This window comes from Musa acuminata, chromosome BXJ3-3 (assembly GCF_036884655.1).
Source record: "Musa acuminata AAA Group cultivar baxijiao chromosome BXJ3-3, Cavendish_Baxijiao_AAA, whole genome shotgun sequence".
Classification (NCBI taxonomy): domain Eukaryota; kingdom Viridiplantae; phylum Streptophyta; class Magnoliopsida; order Zingiberales; family Musaceae; genus Musa; species Musa acuminata.
The window spans coordinates 7061771-7081111 of NC_088351.1; the positions used below are offsets into that span (position 1 = coordinate 7061771).

At 38.1% G+C, this 19341-nt stretch overlaps 1 protein-coding gene across 7 annotated transcripts; it reads right to left on the bottom strand.

Moving 5' to 3' along the window:
- Positions 1-405: 405 nt before the first annotated feature.
- On the bottom strand, positions 406-9704 carry LOC135633424 (COP1-interacting protein 7-like). 7 transcript variants are annotated; one of them, XM_065142854.1, is made up of 11 exons: positions 9567-9704; positions 8139-8257; positions 7615-7800; positions 7424-7535; positions 7312-7345; positions 5804-5838; positions 5652-5686; positions 5419-5571; positions 1479-4003; positions 899-952; positions 406-785 (listed from the first exon to the last, which is right to left on the bottom strand). In XM_065142854.1, the coding sequence occupies exons 2-11, from the start codon at positions 8207-8209 to the stop codon at positions 718-720; spliced, it is 3273 nt and encodes a 1090-aa protein (XP_064998926.1). In that variant the 5' UTR covers positions 8210-8257; positions 9567-9704; the 3' UTR covers positions 406-717. The 7 variants fall into 7 exon arrangements, with proteins under 7 accessions (XP_064998926.1, XP_064998927.1, XP_064998930.1 ...); XM_065142855.1 differs by having other exon boundaries at positions 8139-8267; positions 9567-9634; XM_065142858.1 differs by lacking the exon at positions 9567-9704 and adding an exon at positions 9219-9553.
- Positions 9705-19341: the final 9637 nt, after the last annotated feature.

Genomic DNA, 19341 nt, shown 5'->3' on the forward strand with positions numbered 1-19341 from the left:
GAATAAATCTGGAAACTAATTAGAATCTATGCCAATCCACATGTCAGTCCGACCCAAACTATGAATGAGATTTGCAAATCTGGTAAATCAATGATGATCTCTAGTGTTTGATGGCTAATTTTGTTTGTCAGCTATAAAATTACAGTAAATTATTTAGAATGACAACGGGAAGAGTACTCACAAATTTCACCCTCTCAAAATCCAAATAATTACTCCAGCATTATAACTCATTTCAAACCATAAATAGGTCAACAAGTGTATATAAGCCTGGAACAAAAAAAAAAAAATCTGATCCTATTAAAATGTATTACTGCAATCATGTTTCATGAGAATAATGTGTTCAAAGGAAAGTTAATTGCAATCACCAAAGAACTTGGGTGTTCTTTCATCATTAAGAGATGGACAGGCAGATAAAAACGATAGACTTCATTGCAGCATGTCATTCATTACATTAGTCACATCAATTCTGATCGTACCAATGCTCACCTCACATGAAATCAAGTTTATACTGTGATAAAATTGTTCTTGCGATCATGATATTACATAGACAACAAAAAGAACAAACAAAAACACACAATGGCTCTCCCATTATCAAAGAAGTGGGGGAGCATACATTTCCTCGAACCAGTGCTGGCTTCTCTATACCTGGCCAAGGTAAGACACCTACAGGAGCTAGTTGAAGGAACATATCTGCACTATGACTTGTGGCTCCGCAGACTATCGAGGTTTCGTCTCATTCGATTTGCTGCTCCTAAATGTTGAGAGAGAGAAGAATGACCTAGCTGCTGAAAGTAGACGTGGAAGCAAATATTGGGAAGAGCGCATTACAGAAAGAAACTGCATGAAATATTGATCTAGAAATACATGACCGACAGAGATCTACTGCATTAAGAATTACCTTTAGTTGAGGTGGTTGTTGATGAAACTTGACCTTTTTGAAATTTTTCAGAACCTGAAAAGGAGAGATTGATATTGTTTACTTGAACAGCACAAGGGTCCACAAAGACATAGCACAGTACCACACAATTGCACTTTGATTAGGCAAAAAATTCATTTGACCGTCTTAGATCATCCAATATAACTACTTTGTAAGCATTCATCATTAGACTTAGAACCCAATCACCAGATAAATCAAAAACACTAAGCAACCAGACTAATCAAACATGTCATAACAAAATAGCTTAAATACTTGCTTATTGGTTGCTGCCGACCAAGAATGAAGCCTAAAGATTTTGAATTGAAGTATATCGTTTCTTCCACTGATTAATGTTTAAATGAGTTAAAACTACCACATGACAGTATCAATGCTGTAGTGCTGCGTACTTAATTTTGTTCCCAACTCTTTGACATGTCTAGAATCTTGGAGAATAAATTGATATGCCAAACCTTATTAATACCATATGTTTAACTTTCTGGAGAAGCCAAGTAGAATGGAAGGTAAGTGTCCTGAGAATTAGAGTATATTATTGTTTTTGTACCTGCCAAGGCATTGTGAACTCCATGGTACTCCATTGTCCTCTTGCTCGAACTTCCATCATGCAAACCTTCACCAAGCATGGATTTCCTGGCTTGAAGGGCAGTTTTTCTCGATTGATCTAAGTTCTTATTAGCAGCTTTGGAATCTTCTGTGTCATCCTCTCCTTCTGAGAAGACTGATGGGCTAGCCCAGCCAGTCACATTTGCCTCTCCCTTGCTCTTACGAGCAAACTTTAAAAGCCTCTTCAATCCCTTGGGAGCATCTTTGTGATAGATCAGTGCAGGAGGGTTTTCGGCATTTCCCCACTCGATGATATCTGGTTCATTGTTGTCTGCTTGAAGCATTTGGGATAATGAATGTCGGACACGTGGACTTGATAGGAGCGGTGGTTCAAGTGCAGTGGGGACAGAGACTTTGGACAGGCCAGTTTCATATGCAGCGGAAACTTCCTGATGTTCTACTTCCACCCATGCAGCTGAGGATATGCTTATATCCTCATCAGGTTGAATCTCAGCAACAGGAAGTTCTACAGAGTTCTTGAGCCCATCATCAACTTCCGCTAAACCTTGATCCATATTTTCTGTTTTTTCAAGATTTAAATCATTATCTAGTGAAGTAACTAAATTTGCATCAACATCATTTGCTTGTTGAGCAAGATCAACCTCCAATACCTTAGCAGTAGTTTCAATTGTCTCAGGAGCAGGCTCCTTTTCTTCAGCTTGACTAGTACTGTCACTTTTCTTTGATGAATTGTCAGACTGAGTAACTCTAGTCTTGTTTATCACAGGACCAACACCAGACCCAATCCCAGTACCTTTTTTCAAAAAGGGTTTGGCCTCCAAAGGAACAACACTACTCTTCTTTGTAACTTTATTGTAAAAACTTGGCTTTGCCGTTGCTGAACCTGAATCATCTCCAGAAGCTGATTGAGCTTTGGTTTTCACAGATTTGTTGGTATTTGTTGTCGTTTTCGGCTTCTTTTCTCCTTGGCTTTTTATAGTTGGCTTAGCATCAGTTTTGGCTTCTGGCTTACCTTTAGGTTGACGCAATGGCCTTTCGGTTTTGGGGCTAGGTGAAGTTGGAGAAGTAGACTGGAACTTCCGGCGGCTCAATGTGTTATTAGCAGAAGACACTCTGGGAGAACTTTTAGCTGGTTGGTTTCCACTTGCCTTTTGCAATGGTCCTGATGACCATGAACCACGTGTAGTTGGCACTGGTGATGATTTCGGTGAAGCTTTTCTGGGTGCTGCTGTTTTTGAAACTTCATTCTTGTGTAACACCGGTGGAGACGAATTTCTTCGGGGACGCTGAGAATTGCTGGGTGAGTCAAGCTTTTTGATAGCAACTCCAGATTTTGAGGCAGCTTCTGCTTTGCTTGGTTTCAGGGTTTCCTGCAACACCTTAAGTTGTGCTTCCATCGACGAATGTTTCTTGACATTTCCTGCTCGAAGTTTCTCATCCCTTTTCTCCTTATACTGACTATAAAAACCACCTCTCTGCTCATTTGAGGTAGACAGAGATCCACTAGAACCAGATTTAGTGCCTCGGTATTTGCCAGTCCTGCTCTCCATCATCTTCATCAACATTTGATTAAGTTCCTCTTCTTTCTGCCTACTCCACTCAGCTGACATAGTCGCTTTATCATCCACTTCTTCAGCTTGGGATGTTACTAACTCAGCAGGACTATCCTTTGAAGGGGATATCATTATCTCCGTCTCTGATGATTCAGTGATCTGAGCAGTTTCAGATGCAGTTGCATTTAAATTGCCTGGAGAAATATTAGACTCAACCATCACATCAGTCGCTATATTGTCTCCTGCCTCAGGAACCAAATCGGCATGGTTATTCGGAGACACATCCTCAGAAGCATTTTCCTGAGAACAAGTCAGAGAATCACTCATACCAGAACTCCATCTCCTTAACACAACTTTGTTGGTACTCAGAGAGACTTCTCCTGAAGCCCTCCTCTTCTGAACATCCAAATTTTGATCTTTCTGTTTGCTTTCAAAGAGACTAATTGCCTCTTGGACGCTCATCCTTCTCACTGTATTCTCAGGCTTCTTCACTGGCTGATGTGCCTCTTCATCTCCGCTGTTATTATCATCAACATCCCTGTTTAATGTAATCCTTTCCCTGGCAGGATAGTAACTGAGACTCTTAATGGTCAGTGCGGTAGACCTGCGAGACCCAGACCTTCCTATTTGTATTCGTCGCATGGGAGAAGCAGACCTTCTAGGGGTCACAGATCTCATAATAGGTCGGCTTCTTTCAGTAATTGTCTGATCTTCATCACTAGACTCAGAAGAATCACCTTCTATCGAGCTCTGCCGCTCAGCTTGTGCAATTTTGGCTGGGGAGATGCCCACGTGAAGAGGTTTTGCTTTACCAGACTCTGGACTTGAGGGATGTATCTCTTCTGCAACAACCTCAGAGTCTTTCCTTGTATCATCCGAGATCATTTTTTCAACCGACAATTCAACCACTTGATCTTCTTGGATCAATGATAAGTACTTTGATAAAGGGTCCCTGAACTCAATAAACAAACAAGTCCTCAATTAAGTTGCAAATCAAACTAAAAACATGTTCGAAGTAACAAAGCCACTAATGATGCACGGAGAAAGTAGAACCAAAGTACAATGCAGTTTATGCTTCTTGAATATACTAGAACAGATATATTATAGATGCAAACATGAAATTATATAAAAACTTTAAGCCATCAGCTCTAGAAGGCTGTGGGTGTTAGATGAGACTGGCAAGAACTTGTGCGCCCAGATAAAACTCTGATGCATCTCTGGTATTTGATAGTAACGGATTGTTATATATCAGAAAATTCAAATTCAAACAGCATAAACAACCAAGAAAGCAAGAAGAATGGCCATTCCAGTAGTCAGGGCTTAAGAAAAAGGAAAAAGACATATTTTTATATAGTTTTCTCGGGAACAAAGACAAGCAAATCAGAGAACATCAGCAGCAGAAGAGAAGAAATGTCCCAGCCTACTTCATTTTCTGTCATTTCTCCTGGTGCTGAAAATTTTCTTCCTTGTTTCTCCCATCTTGTTTACGTTCATTCTGCTTGTTGCTTTCTTTACTTCTTTTTTTCTTTTCCTGCTGATGATTTTCCATTGCTGCTACTGGTCTTTTCTAATTATCTTTCTGCTGCTGATGTTTTCTACCTGCTGCCGCTGGTTTTCTTATTCCCTTTTTTTCTTTATGCTGCAGATTTCCTTGACGCTGCAGCTGTCTTTTCTGCTGCTTCTCTTCCCCTTCTACTTTTTACTGTCATCCCTTTTCTTCTTCCTTCTGTATATTATTCACTTCTTTTTTCTAAACAGTAATTATGAATTTTTTTTTATCCAAAGTAATTATGAATGTTGAATTTAGCAGTTTCCTGTTCTATTCTGTTTCACCTTTCCTTTTTTGCTTCAAGCAAATGCTGTTTTCTAAACTTATTATGCTTTTACTGCAGTTTGTTCCCTTAGAAACTAATTGACTGTCCTCCCTTGTAGCTGATAAGCCTGAATTAGTCCCTTGATTATTTTTACACTATTGAATGGCAAGACAATATTTTTTCCTGATTTGTTTTAATTTTCATATTTTCATAATTTATTATATTAAGCACATCTCATTTTAGTGAGGTTCATGCTTCATGATAACTTTGCATGAACTAAAAGAAATTTAAGAAAAGGGTCCAAATTTAAAATAAAATTATAAGATTAAGATAAAAACTCCAAAAGATTAACTAATTTTGCAGACATTTGATACCAGTAAAACAGTTAATTTGATCCTTCATCTAAGAGTGCCTCAGTTCCTATGCCACAGTATTTCAGAACAATACAAAAATCAGAATAGATAATATTGCCAACAATCAGGATATTCAAGACTTCATGCTTATGTCCACAGAACATTAGAAAATTTTATGTGGTCAATCTTTGATAAGGTACCTCAAATCTCTCACTTCAAAATGCTGTGAAAATGCTGCTAGATCAGATATCTGTTTGACCGATAAAGTAGCGCCTGCAGCTCGGTTGAAAGAAGCCGCTAACTCTTCTTTTAGGACAGTAAGTCTTAATTCCATTGCTCGCAACAATTCATTCCTGCCGATTCATCGAATTAGATAAGCTAAGCTTATTTCAAAATATATGTGTGATGGATGACAGAAAGAGACGGAAAATACTTTGTCACATCTGATGACCCTGTCTCAACTTTTATCTGTAGATAATTCAGCAAGGAAATACATTAGTGCCACCCTATAAATTGAAATATCAAACAAAGATGAGAAATGATCCCCTGCAAAAACAGGGAAAGAAGCAAAGAAAAAGAAGTTACATTTTGTGTTGATCCAACATTTTTCAAGTGGCCACCTGTCAGCATGGAGAAAACTGGAATTTTAGATGACTTCAAAGTATAATAATGCTGGAAGAATTGAAGAAAAGAGAAGCAAAAGTTCTCCAGAGCTGATATATTCAATTCATGAAAATTTATCAGCATGTTAGATACAAATTGTTTCATGCACACTTTAAACAGTATATACTTACAAAAAAAAATCTGAACATAAACAAAAACATGGTAATGGTCAACTGGAAGATTGTCGGCATACAAACAGAAGAAACAATCAATTCAAATTCATCACAGAATTGGGAAAAGCTTTTGCCTCTTCAAAACAACAAATTTTGTTAAGTGGATGTGTTTATCACAATTTCTTCAAACAGTGCAATAAGGTGGAATCATTATTCATATTTTCTTAAAAAGGCATTAAAGTATAAGACTTGCGCAACATTGTAAGAAGCTAAGTCCTGCAACCACAGTACAAACTCCAAAGCACTACTATTAGTTTCACCTATACAATCACTGTAGTTTGAGGTATAGCATCCTAACGCTACAGTTTCTTTGGCAGTAGGCAGGGGGGAGGGTGGGGGGGATGGGACCTATCCCTGCAATCTATTTTACTTTGTAAAAGAACTCTACTCAATAAGAGACAAAAAACGTCATGACCAAACGTACAAGGGTCCCACCAATAGAAAATTTGGGGAGCATTAACATACTCGGACCTATCCCTGCAAAACAGGGACTAATATTATCGCAGAGGATATATTAATAAAGATTGGTTCTATTGGCACATGAAGCCTTGATATTACTCATCATGGTTACAATAATTTGGGGCAACAATTACATGATTTGTGTCAAATTGTGAAACAATAGTCATTCCTTTAATAACATTACAAAATTCACAACCAAATTCAAATAGGCACTCGGGTCTATGAAATAGCATCAGACCAAACACCAATAGATTCATGTTGACATATATTGAATTACGTTTTCACTCTGGTACAATGCCCCCTATAGGTAAGTAAAGTACAAAGGTAACAAACAGATATTATAAGTTTATAACCACATGCTCCAACACACAAAGTTTAAGTATGCTTACTCCATCCATTTTTTGCTACACTTGTCAGCTAAATCAATAACTCTTACCAAGATACCCATGGCATCGGTTGAATGCACACATGGTATTTACAAGTTATGTAGAATATATTGTCATAATAATGCACTAAATAAAAAGGTTTCCGGCAAGAGACCTAGAGTACAATCCATGCCTCAAGCCTCTCTATTCAGAAGAAGCATTTACATATGATAATCATATTGCTGAAATAATCTGACAATAAACAATGATCACAAAGCCATAATTCGTCAAGATAATTAACAGTAAATTTCATATACTAAATTACATATGAAGCAGAAAACAAAATTCTGTTTATGATAAGGCATAACTTAGAAGAAGTGACACAAAATTATTATAATATCTTATTTTTTTATAAAAAACACTTAGAACATACCTGACGTAATGCCTCCAGAATGGCCTGGGTGATCCTGAAAGAACAGAAGCATGCCTCAGTGCACCTGACCTTAGCAAAAGGGTTCTGTTGGATTTGTAGACGAGCATTATACCTTAGAATAGTGCGTGAGATGGAATCTTCTGGTATCCTCCAACTGGGACATCTCATTTAAAATTGCATTGGCAGATCTTATTGCGTCAGGGTAGTTAACAATATGCAAAAACCTGAATGAAAATTTGATAAACATCATGGTACCTATGAGCATAATAATCATTCATATAACTTCTTTTCCAATGTAAATACCTAGCTAAAGTGAACTTGGTGAACCAAGATGAACCTTTGAAGCTTTTACTCAAATCCAATTTAAAGCTATTGCCAGATGAGTTTGACTGAAATCCCTTCACTTGTGGTAAATGCAATGTGAGCTGATCCAGAGGACCACAAGCTAATTTTTCGATTTTGCCATCATTACAAATGAGAGCCTCGTAACTGCAGCACAAATGCAAAGCTATATATATATATATATATTGAAAAGGACATTCTCAATCAAGAAAAGAAAGGAAAATGCAGTCTCCTAACTAAATACAAGCTGGTTTTAGAATAACTAGTTTATTCCTGGCGGTTGAGGTTTTCACCAACTACTTGTATAAATAAAAGTTCAAAAATCTGACTGAATTATGTCATTCCGACACCGTAACAAACTAGCTAAACTGTAATTTTATTTATTCAGAATTCCAATTCAGAAGTCTATCAACGGTGAAGAAAACAACAAAAATAGAAGATTATCAAGACAAAGGCATTAGTTCATCATGTCGATCAAAATATACCTGTTTTGAGTTGATGACATCTGGAAGATTGCATAATCAAGCAATGCATCTACACCTATCTCCCCCTCCATTATTTTGTCACTCAAAGAACAAGTGGCCCTTGGTTATTCCCTGATATTCTGAAAGAAACTAAAATTCAGCTAGTAAGTGCATTGGAACTAGATATGCAGTCCCCTGCCCACTCTCAACAATAGGCCACACTAAATTTAATGGTGTCGGCTACAAAAGTTGCATTGCATATGTACAGAGTTACCAGCCATGTAACAGCTCTAATACATACAATATTTATCAACAACAAAATAAGTGCTAAGAGAAAAGGTGGGTGGCATAAAGCAGAAATTTTGCCAAACAGAAACATAGAGCATGCCAAAGCTAATTACTTTATAGTGACTGGACTGAAATGACTAACGAACAAACCTCAATAATGATATTATGAATTTTGCATTATCAAATGGCTGCCGCTGCAAACTATTTATTGTCATTCAAACCTGTTATCGTAGACAAAGCTGAATGAAATTTCCAACTACAACCTTATATCAGAAACTATTTTAGGAGAGCAATCTGAACAGGTAGAGCATGCAACTTCAGACCTAATAAAAGACATAATTAGCAAACAGAATTATATATCATGCCTAGTAAATCAGTCATGTTCCAGAGAACAAAAGTCTAGTTCCAACATAATTATTTTTTTTCATGAACATTGACCATTAACTCGTCCACAAACTTTTTTTTAAATCACAAAAGAAAAGGAACAGAGAAACCAAATATTGATAGGTTTAAAATCAGCAGTATCTCAAAACGTAAATACGTTGATCCGTTTGAAGGGCAAGCAAATTTCTTTTCCTCAACCAAAGTATCAAAACACGTATAGTTCTCAAAGAAGCTCTCAATAAACCGACTTTAAACTAAATTTACGATCTTTATACCATATAAGACGCAATGTACTCAACCCAACATCTAAAAAAGCAGCACTGCTCCGAACTTTGAAGAACAAAGTTTACCGATCTCCTTAAGTACACAAATTTGCAGCAAAATACAGACAGTTAAAAGAAATCAAATTCACGAACAAGATTTATCTACCCGCAATATAGTCCCGCATCAAGCTGAGGAATGGGCATAAGCGAGAAACCCCCTTTTTTTTTATGTCACCAGGAACCGATACAAGCTCAACCAGCTTAAAAACACACGAGTTACGCAAGCCGCAAACGTTCCAACCGAAATGCCCCAATATCTACCAAGGAAACTAAAGCAAAACCAGAGATCTGAAACACATTGCCCGATTCTGCCAAGAACGCAGCCCGAGATGGAATCTTTAGCCAAAACGGGTCCGATCCCCAATCACAACTCGATCAAACCCCGGAAAGCGCACTCCAACAAGAAAGAGAAAGAGATCGCACAACCCCATAGTACCAAGGAGCACGGGATTACCAGATCCGGCCGGCGAAACCCTAACGACTCGTTCGCTCGCGCAGTGTGACGAGAGAGAGCGAGCGACCGAGCGAGAGAGAGAAGCGACGAGAGAGAGAGAGAGAGAGAGGCCCAAAAAGAAGTACGAGCGCGACATTACAATGAAGGTAGGTGACACATTCGCCACCAAACGTCGATGCATTTACGAAAAAGCCACTGAGCTTCGAATTCTTCTCCTCGCCGTAACGGAGAATTCATTTACCACACCGACACGTAGCCGCAACCGAGAAATCAACCGTTGCGTGGCGCTACTATCTAATTGAGACCGACACATGATTTGGTTTGAGCCGTCGAAGCATACACACTATTATCTTGCATAGGGCCAACCAAGTGGAACAAAGAGTCAATTAGAAGAAGGAAATTGTGGACCGATTTGATTTGTTGGGAGACAAAAATCGGATCCGATCCAATGACAAACTTGTCCTCATGTGATATTATTTTGAGCCATTCTTCTTTTACCTATAAATATTTTCATTTTATTTGATTTTTAAATATTTATTTTACACTTGAAAATCTACTATTTTTTCATACCTTTTATAAAAAAAATAATTTCTCTAAGTAAATAGCTCGTAGTCCAATATAAATTTTATTTTGAGCAAATTAGGACATCGAAAGCAAGGCACCTAATTGAGTGAAAAACTATAGCATAATGTGTGAGCTTTATTTGATTCCATGTGGCGACAACATCGATACCATAAGAGCATGTCATTTACATGGTGCATCGATGGATACACGTTTGCATGGAAGGTGTCAAGCTCGAGCACGATGCTGACTCCCCTCAATCATGTAGGTATCATCACACTCACACTAGCATCACGGCGTTCGTCCACGTAGGGCAGAATCGTAACTTCGTGATTCGTGGGCTAAGCCGACAAGTGCGATGAGCTGCCGAGCAATTGTGCCCGGAGAGGGCCGCAGCGCACACGTGTTCGCATTTCCAGGGGCCGTTACGAGCTCCCGTGGTTGCCCCTTCTTCAAGCGGCTTTCCTTCGATCACTCGATCTGTTGCGGTAGGGCACTGTGGACCGTGCGATCGTTGGGCCCCTCTGCAATCTGCACGAAATTTCAAGTTTTGTTGGGCCCCATGTCAGCGTACCCCTTTGGACCGTTCGATCTCGTGCGATGACGTAATAGGCACCTTGCGATCAGGTGGGTCCCGCTGCCCGTGCCACGATACTCCAACCGATCGATGTCGTGGTTGACCGGCACGTCGCGCTTTCCAGCCTGGTAAATCACTGGCCCTTCGTGTAATACCACACCAGAATCCTTATTCGGCCACACAAAAGATTACCTGCATCCACATCCGGAGAGGAGCGCCAGGGGCCCCGCATCTTATCCCAACTACCGCAGATGGTAACGGAGCGAGTAAGAGACCCAAACGCCGGAAAAAACACTGATCCGCAACTCACGCAATGTTTTGCAGGGCGGCCACGTGCGGTGTCGAAACGTAGGTGTGAGTTGGTCATTTCACATTATGTTTTAAGAAAGGGAAGTGTTTTCGAAGTGGATTCCCGGGGGACACCGGAAACGTTTTCGAACGATCGGCTGGTACCGATGATGTGAGGGCGATCGATGAGCCGCCTTTTTCCCCAAAAGTGGGCATCATGTGCCGCTGGCAATGGCGTTTGGGTTCGGATGTGGCCATGTGACGGCAAAGTGAGGGATGGTTCGCACGGAGCCTGTCACTGCTGATGACTTGTGTGTGTGTCTTCAAGAGATCCACAACGATGAACACAGTGTTGGATACCAGCTGTGCTAATTGCATTGGCTGCTTTGGCATTGTGGGAATAGGTAGGCGGGCATTCATTGTGCAGAGCGTGGTGGGCACAAAGAATCACTGCAGCGCTGCAGGAGATATAGCTTGTTTGGTACTGATCTCACATGGGGTTTGGACTATGAACAAGAATAGCAGAATTAGTGGTATCAGTCTGTGTGCCAAAAATGTCTGAGGGTTACATGGCAACAGAATTATTCTCCCAAATAGTGCCCTAAAACCCGGAAAACAAGTTTGAGGGATCAGTGGCTACACTAGGAATCATGGACAGCAGCATTGGTTGGAGGAGACGGAAGGGAGTCTTTGCTTCCACCACACTCCCAAGTAGATAAGGATTGATTTCTTTTATTTTACTTCTTTTCGAGCAAATGGCTACTGATATAAATGAGAAGATGACAAAGAGAGAGGATCCAAAGTGGAGGGGGTGCTGTGGGGTACGCCATGTGTTTGATGTTTTTCCTGTGGGCTCTTACGGTGTCAGATTTACTTCATACTTAGTTGTGGAGTTTGCTGGTTGGTTCACCCGCGTGCAAAAGGAAGCTACAAAGGGGGAGAGCCCACCAACGAGGCGTGCAAAAGTTTGGTTTGAACAAGAATAGCTTGTCAGAATTGGAGAAAGATTCCTCCGAAGATCAAACCAATGTGATGAGTGATTTAATGCTGGAGGCTTTCATCAATGAGTCTGAAGAGGATTAAGGTACGTAATGTTATCTCTACTTGCGTTGCTTCTGTGATTCTATGGAAAGTCAATATTATCTCTACATATGTTGCTTCTATGATCCTATAGAAAGTCAATATAACCATTCTTATATCTGTAGGTAGAGAAGTTGTTTCTGTGACTTACCGATGGTGAAAAGATAACTTTAATATAGTAATAAATCACCTTTTAAAGTACATCATGTTAACATGACAAATTTAAACCGAAGGAGCTACCAGTCAAAGCAAGTATGACACATGAATCCATGAGTCATGATGTTAAATACTATAAGAAGACAGATGTTTGCGATGTTAAAGATCAATTAGAGGTTCCAAAATGACCATCTAATCAATTTTTTCTCCATGATATTGTTATATAAATTGCTCCGACTGCAATGTCTTCTAAAATCTAACACATTGGCCCATACATGATATGCTGCTAGGATCAGAATTAAGATGGGCATTGGAACACACCAACATCAATTTCATAGAAACAACTTGGTAATCAATCCCATGATGAGGATCTCACTAAATAAAAACTCCAAATGAGTTTCACATGCATACTATCTTCTGTGCATAGATCGGCTTTAAAGTCATATCTAAGTCGGTGAAGTCATGTGTGTGTTATGGCAATTGAACGAATGGTTTATTAGAAATATCATGTCAAGGAAAGTACAGGGAATTATTGCATCTGAGTGTCAACTTAATCATAGTTGAAGCAAGTTGAACCAATTCATAGAACGGTGTTCAAAGAGATTATGAATATTTTGCATGCGAGGAGACTTATCAATTAAGAAATAGATATAGTGAATAGTATCTTGCATTATGAAGAAAATAACACTTAGGGAGAGTTGTAAAATAGCAGTGCTGTAGTTGTTTCAGTTTAACATCTGGTGTGTTCAAAGAATGGATCCAACACTACTGGCAGCGAATTCTATAGATGGTAGCCCAAATATGTAATGTTTCAATGTTGCCTTTTTATCATAAATTGTCCCCTTGTAATTGGACTGCATAGTGTTTGTTAATTTGAATTAGTTCCTTCTCAGCAGCAGCATCAACGTGATCTTATTTCTTTTAGAGAACAGGTGCAGCATACAGAATCACAAGAACCGGAAAAGAAAGATAATGGTTTTGGTTTTGGTTGTGTCAGACTGTCAGTACGTAAAACCTAAATGTCTGTGACTTATTATTGGTCAATGACAGCTAACAAAAGTCCAAATACATCAACACAATTTGAATAGTATCACATCAAGCTTTATAAAAACAGGATGAATTGGATGAGTAAAATAACCTCAAGTTACTCTCTGGATGATTTAGCAGTTCTCACATATCCATCTATGCTTTCCGGTCCATCTATTTTTTATAAAGAAAAATAAGTTAAAATTCTGATAAACTCAAATCACAAGCAACCAAAGAAAGAAAATGTGGAGTCATGAACTGCTATGATTAACATGCAAAATAATTCAGCATTAGACATGTTATCTTGAAAGTTATAATTCAGCATAAAACATATTGTTTTGAAATTAAGCTGCATGTCCAGTAGAGAATTACTATTTAGTGATGTGTTTTCATCGGTATCAGAGGCCAGAAAGCTGTGAGAAAAGTGCCCAGATCTATTATGTAATTGATATTTCGTCTCTCTTTATTCTTCTGCAAAACTTATATTTATATTGTTTGAACTGTTTCGTCTAAAAATTATTTGATGTTTTTTATCTGTTCTGATCTTAATCTAGCAAGAATAGGACCTAGACTAAGAAAGTTTACCTCAAACTAAAATTAAATTTGAAGAAAATCCAGCAAGCTGAAAGTTCTTAGTTCTATAAGCACAAGAAACCAAAGTAGGTATTGGCAACCACAACTTTGATGGAGAACAATAGCCACAGTATGTCAAATAATTATTTCACAGAAATAATCATGCTCAAGTGTGACCAACATATATTTCGTTGATGTCAATATGATCTTAACTGACAATCATAGGAAGACCATTAGTTAAATCAAGCAAATGGTAGTGGCAAGAACAACCACAAAAAATGATGAACTCTAATCTTACACATGAAAAGCTAAAAATGGAGAGAAGGAAATATGGGAAACCAATTAGATTCACTAATAAATAAGGAACAAGGAGTACAAGAGATCTGGAATAACAATAGAAACGCCGAGAACACGGACAACTTCTCCATGAGTGAACATAACATGGCTTCACACTGAAGGTTGGTGAAACCCATCTACCATAAGAGAAACCCAGTATCCTGACAAAAGTGAAGAATGAGGAACAACCTATCCAACATCTACAGATTCCTAATGTGCCCTAACTTCCTTGTGCAGAGTACCCTGCACAATATTTGCATTCAACAGGCAAAATAAAAATACTTTTTCTTGGGTAAAGAAAGAGATGGCTGGATCCATTTCTGTATCATTCAAGTTGATTATGTTTCACTTCTTCCTCGGAGAAAGAGGATCAAACAATTCCCAGTCATGGTCCTCGTGGATCGGATCATCCATATAGGGCAAAAAAAGATACTCCAGGTATTCACTGGGTGGGGAGTAAGAGATTTCATTGCTTAATTCCCCATTTTGTTTATCAATAAAAGATATTTTGCATCAAGAGCTAACATCTTCTAGTATAGTTTGTGCATATAATCCATATATTAAAGGTAAAACTGAAGAAAAACTATGCATGACAATCTCAGTCAAGTTCATAATTGACTTGGTGCACTCAGCTCCTGATGATACATTATTTAGTTGTTCATCGTAGAGTGAAATGAATGTAGAATCGCTCATAAGTTGAACTACAAGAATGCTTGACTTCATTATGTGCCCTTCGATAACATGCGCCTTGTTACAATTCCCACACTTCTATTTGGGTCCTGGCTAGCATAGCAGAGGTTCGAACCCCAGCTTACATGCCCTATGCACCAACTCATCCTCTGATATATATATATATATATATAGAAAATTTGGAAAGTACAACATTATTATTTCAAAATGAAGATAAAATTTATCCTCTACTGTAAAACCTACTTGTTGAAGGCCTAAGGTTGCAACTTTCAATTAATTTTTCTTCTTTTAACCCAATTCATATTTTTGAGACAATGTGAATAGTATTTCATCCTTCTTTTGTATATCTAGCTATACACTTAAAAGGGATATTCAACAGTTTTCTGTTGGATAAGATTAGTGCTTTTCTGTGTTTCTTTCTTCAAGATACATTCAATTTGGACATTACAGTTATAAGGCTTATTTCTTGTACAATAATTGCTTATTGCATTAGAAAAAAATTTTATAATTCATTGAACAAAGACTTCATTAGCCATCTTCTGGCAAATTTAGATCAATACGCACAAATTTGTGGGTGCAAGGCTTCTTGCTTATTAATTTTTGTCACATATTCTGTGTTCATAGCTCAGATTGTTCATCATAAAACCGGTGTTCTCTGGAAAAGTCGGTTTGATACTACAATTGCTTATTTATTAATTTGCCAGCACTAGATCTAAAGCTTTATTCATCAAAGAAAAAGGAAAAAAAGAGAAACACATGAACTTAGGCCATGAAGAGATGAACTTAGGAGGTGCATATCATAGCATTTCCCATCCGTGTTTCAAAGCCCTTATTTTAGGTTTCGATGTGTTTCAAGGAAATATCATGTGTTGATATGGCAGGGTTATCAATTCATCCAACTGCAGTCTCAGCACAGTAGTCCACAATTTTGGTTTACAGATTTTGCAATGCAACACAGCTGAACTCAAAAAGGAAAAGGAAAAGGGAAAAAAAGAAAGCGCAGATTATATCAAACATAAAAAATGTGTTGATGTCAGCATGAAGATCTCCTTTCATGGTTTATCTTGATCCATTTCCTGCACTAATAGCCTCATTCATTTGCCCTGTTCTCAAACATGAGACTGGTTTCATTGTTCAGGCTCGAGGAGGAAGTCATCAAAGCAGTGATAGGGGTGATTTCAATTGCCATGTTAGAACTTACGAAGAAATTTGGGTGAGCTTTGCCTATGTCAAATGGGCCATCTAAAATTCAGCTCTTCTCACCAGTGTTGCAAGATTTACAGACCTTCTCGAGGGAATGTTCGGCGCTGTAGTATTGTCTCAATGATTACATTACAATGCTGTGCATAATGAAGCCTAACGTGTGATGTTTCTGTGGGAATCATCATGCATGATGCTGGTGAAAGTGAGACATTTGATGACTGAATAAAAATAAAATGCATATCATTAATGGCATTGTTCTACCTGTTATTTGGAATTTGGATGATTAGGGTTGGGACCATGGAAATAATCCTCAATTATTTGTCGACGATACCTCAATTATCATAATTCTCCATGTCAAGAAAAAAATCCCAGAAAAACTGCCTTCACTACAAACTCCAAATATTATGAACATAACATAGTTTCCACATAATTTTTATTTATTTATTATGCTCAATCAAAGAGTTCGATTTTATTGATTTTTTACATATCTATCCCTTTATGTAGTACATAAAGAAATCAAAAACAAAAGTAGCACATCATATTCTTCCTATTTATCATTTCATTCATATGTACATAAAGAAATCAAAAACAAAAGTGGATTCTTCCTCTATTTTATTCCTTTGAAAGAGTACGAGAAAGCGACATCCAGCATCTGATGGTGCCACTGCTTGAGCTTGACATTCGAGCATGACAGAACCTGGTTCCGTTCCTATGCAGCTGCCCTTGATTCTTTGAGTCGCCACAGACAAACAAGTCTCCGTCTTGATGCGTTGTGTTCCAAGAACAATGTGGCACACAAATAGGTAACTCGATGACTCACTAGGTTGCTGATGTTGATTACACTTAATACCAGTCAAGCAGTGGAAAGCAACTCCATCGGGAATATTCTGGCTTATTGTCGGGGCCCAAGTTGGACCATGAACTGTTCCAAACAACTCTTAAGTGTGATTCGTGCATGTTCAAGTGCAGATATTTCAACTCTTGTGAATGACCAGTATTCGAATCATTGGAATCAGTTCATCTGGAATCGAGTGCATCAGTAGAAACCTCATGCATTGAATTATTCTTGTTTTTTTTACTGCATATATTTTGTTTTCTTAGACCTTAAATTATTCTTGTCTTTACGAGGCTTTCCACTTGCGAGAACGACACTACCAGCACTGATTCTTGCAGGCCCGCTGTGACCATCAGCGTCACAGTAGCTTGTTGGAAAGAAAAGGTCGCCTCTGATAGCTGCCCTTTGTTGTCGGCATCGTCTTCCCAGAGAAAGACGTGTTTTCTGAGTCTGATGGGTTGTGAAAACCAGTACGTGTCATCCGATTCTGATCACTTTTCCTTAGTCGTGACTCTATCGGCTAGCAAACAAGACTGGCCACATGTTGCATCAACAACTCCACGGCTTGCACGCAAACTCTTCAGGGATTGAGAGAACGGCATGGAGGAGAAGAGAGGAGAAAACCAAAATTTTCTGTTGGAAGTAAACATCAGTAGAGGAACTGACAGAAGACGGGGGGGGGAAAGGAAAGGTGCTTTTTGAGTGCCTTTTTCCTTTTCTTAATCCAAACAAGACAACAGATTTTTCTTTTTCTCTCTCATTTTTATCTTTTGAAATAAGAACCGATTTTATTATCCTCGTCATATGATGCTTGGATAAGGATTGTAATTTTGTGTTGGTCTTTTGCACTCCAAACTTAACTAAAGTTGATTGCTTGGGAAAGGGAAGATTACAGAGTCAAGAATGAGCACCATTCACCTCTAATTTGGCATCTTCACATCAAGACTGGGATCTCAATAGAACCTTTAATTGGATTTGACTGTTTGGAAAATGTTCACAGATGGAAAACCTGCAGAATATTAACATCTTGAACTTGAAAAGAGAGAGCTTATTGTTCTACAAAGTAAACTGAGTGATTATAATCTAGATTCTTGTACCTGAAGTTAGATACTGTTTCCAGCTAGTCCTGCACATGTTCATATCTTTGTATACTAACAGTGCCAATATTAAATTATAGATTCTGCTATTCTGTATGCTACAAAACAAAAGATTGACACATTCCCGGCAACTCAAAACAAACGAAAGGTAGAATGTGCATGTGAATGACCTCATCAATCATTGGATACACTGTGAGTTGTTCCTGACTTGAACAGTTGTCTTACTAAGATGAACATGGACAGTACATAGATTTATAGCTTCTGAGGTGTTTATTCCCTGTTTTTTCTGCATGTTTGGTTTGCTTATATACAACGCATTGTGGCAAGAAATTGTCTGCAGAAGATATCACGTTAATTGTGTTCATTCTGCTGAAACTGTTGATCACCATCTACAATATCTCAGATTGGCTGGGAGCAATCATCTGACCTTTGTTGGTAAACCATCTTCTACCAGAAAAGAATGATCTAAGGGGGTTGAGGGATTGAAAGGAGAGGGAGAGAGAAACATGATATGTCATCATTGCTGCCAGTATGTTCCTATCATGAAGCTAAAAAGACTAGCAGAATCTTTTAGCAACAAGGAATTCATGGAAGTAAATGGAGTTTTCATAACACAATCTCCAGCATAGAAATTTATTATTCTCAAAATAAAACAACCACAGAAATTATTCCTTTTATTTTGAGTTCTTCCCCTTGAGTCTCAATAGACTATTTATTACAGCTATGATTCTGATGATCCTAAATGAGTTACTCTGAAATCCATAGGATCCACAATATTCAGAAATATTAATCCCTCAGGAAGTTCTTCCTGTGCTTTGTTCCACCAAAAGCAGTACCTGAGAGACCATGGCATCTCATTGACACCTGAGAATACAATTATGCAAGCTGCTACTGTCATCTTTACTTGGCCCCAAAGAGAAAATAAATAACAAGTAAATAAATATGTGAGTTGAATAAACAAATAGTCAAGGATGATTATGAATCAAATAATTTACTTCCATTTGTTTCTTCCTTCAAGAATGATTTGTTGAGGTGGCAACTCCAAAACCAACCATTATTACAACACCATATTATGCATTTTTAGGATGGAAACTATATGAGGCATCACAAACAGATTGCTATTGTAAAATGACACAGCTTTAGGTTGAGAACTCAAAATTCAATCCAACACATCCTAGTTAGTAGAAAATAGATGAAACAGCATAAACAGATTATGTTTGACTAGGTGAAATATATTTTTTGGCAGAAAAGTTAAACACCATTTGTTCTTAGGTTGATTCAACCTCATTCTAGCCATTGTACACAAAACATAATAAGCCATAAAATAACTACAAACAGCATGAAGATTGATGT

Coding starts and splice junctions, on each gene's coding strand:
- LOC135633424 (XM_065142854.1), bottom strand. CDS start 8,209: ATGGAGGGGGAGATAGGTGTAGATGCATTGCTTGATTATGCAATCTTC. Junction 7,801..8,138: donor ATGTCATCAACTCAAAACAG/GTATATTTTGAT, acceptor TTTGTGCTGCAG/TTACGAGGCTCTCATTTGTA. Junction 7,536..7,614: donor ACCAAGTTCACTTTAGCTAG/GTATTTACATTG, acceptor ATTTTCATTCAG/GTTTTTGCATATTGTTAACT.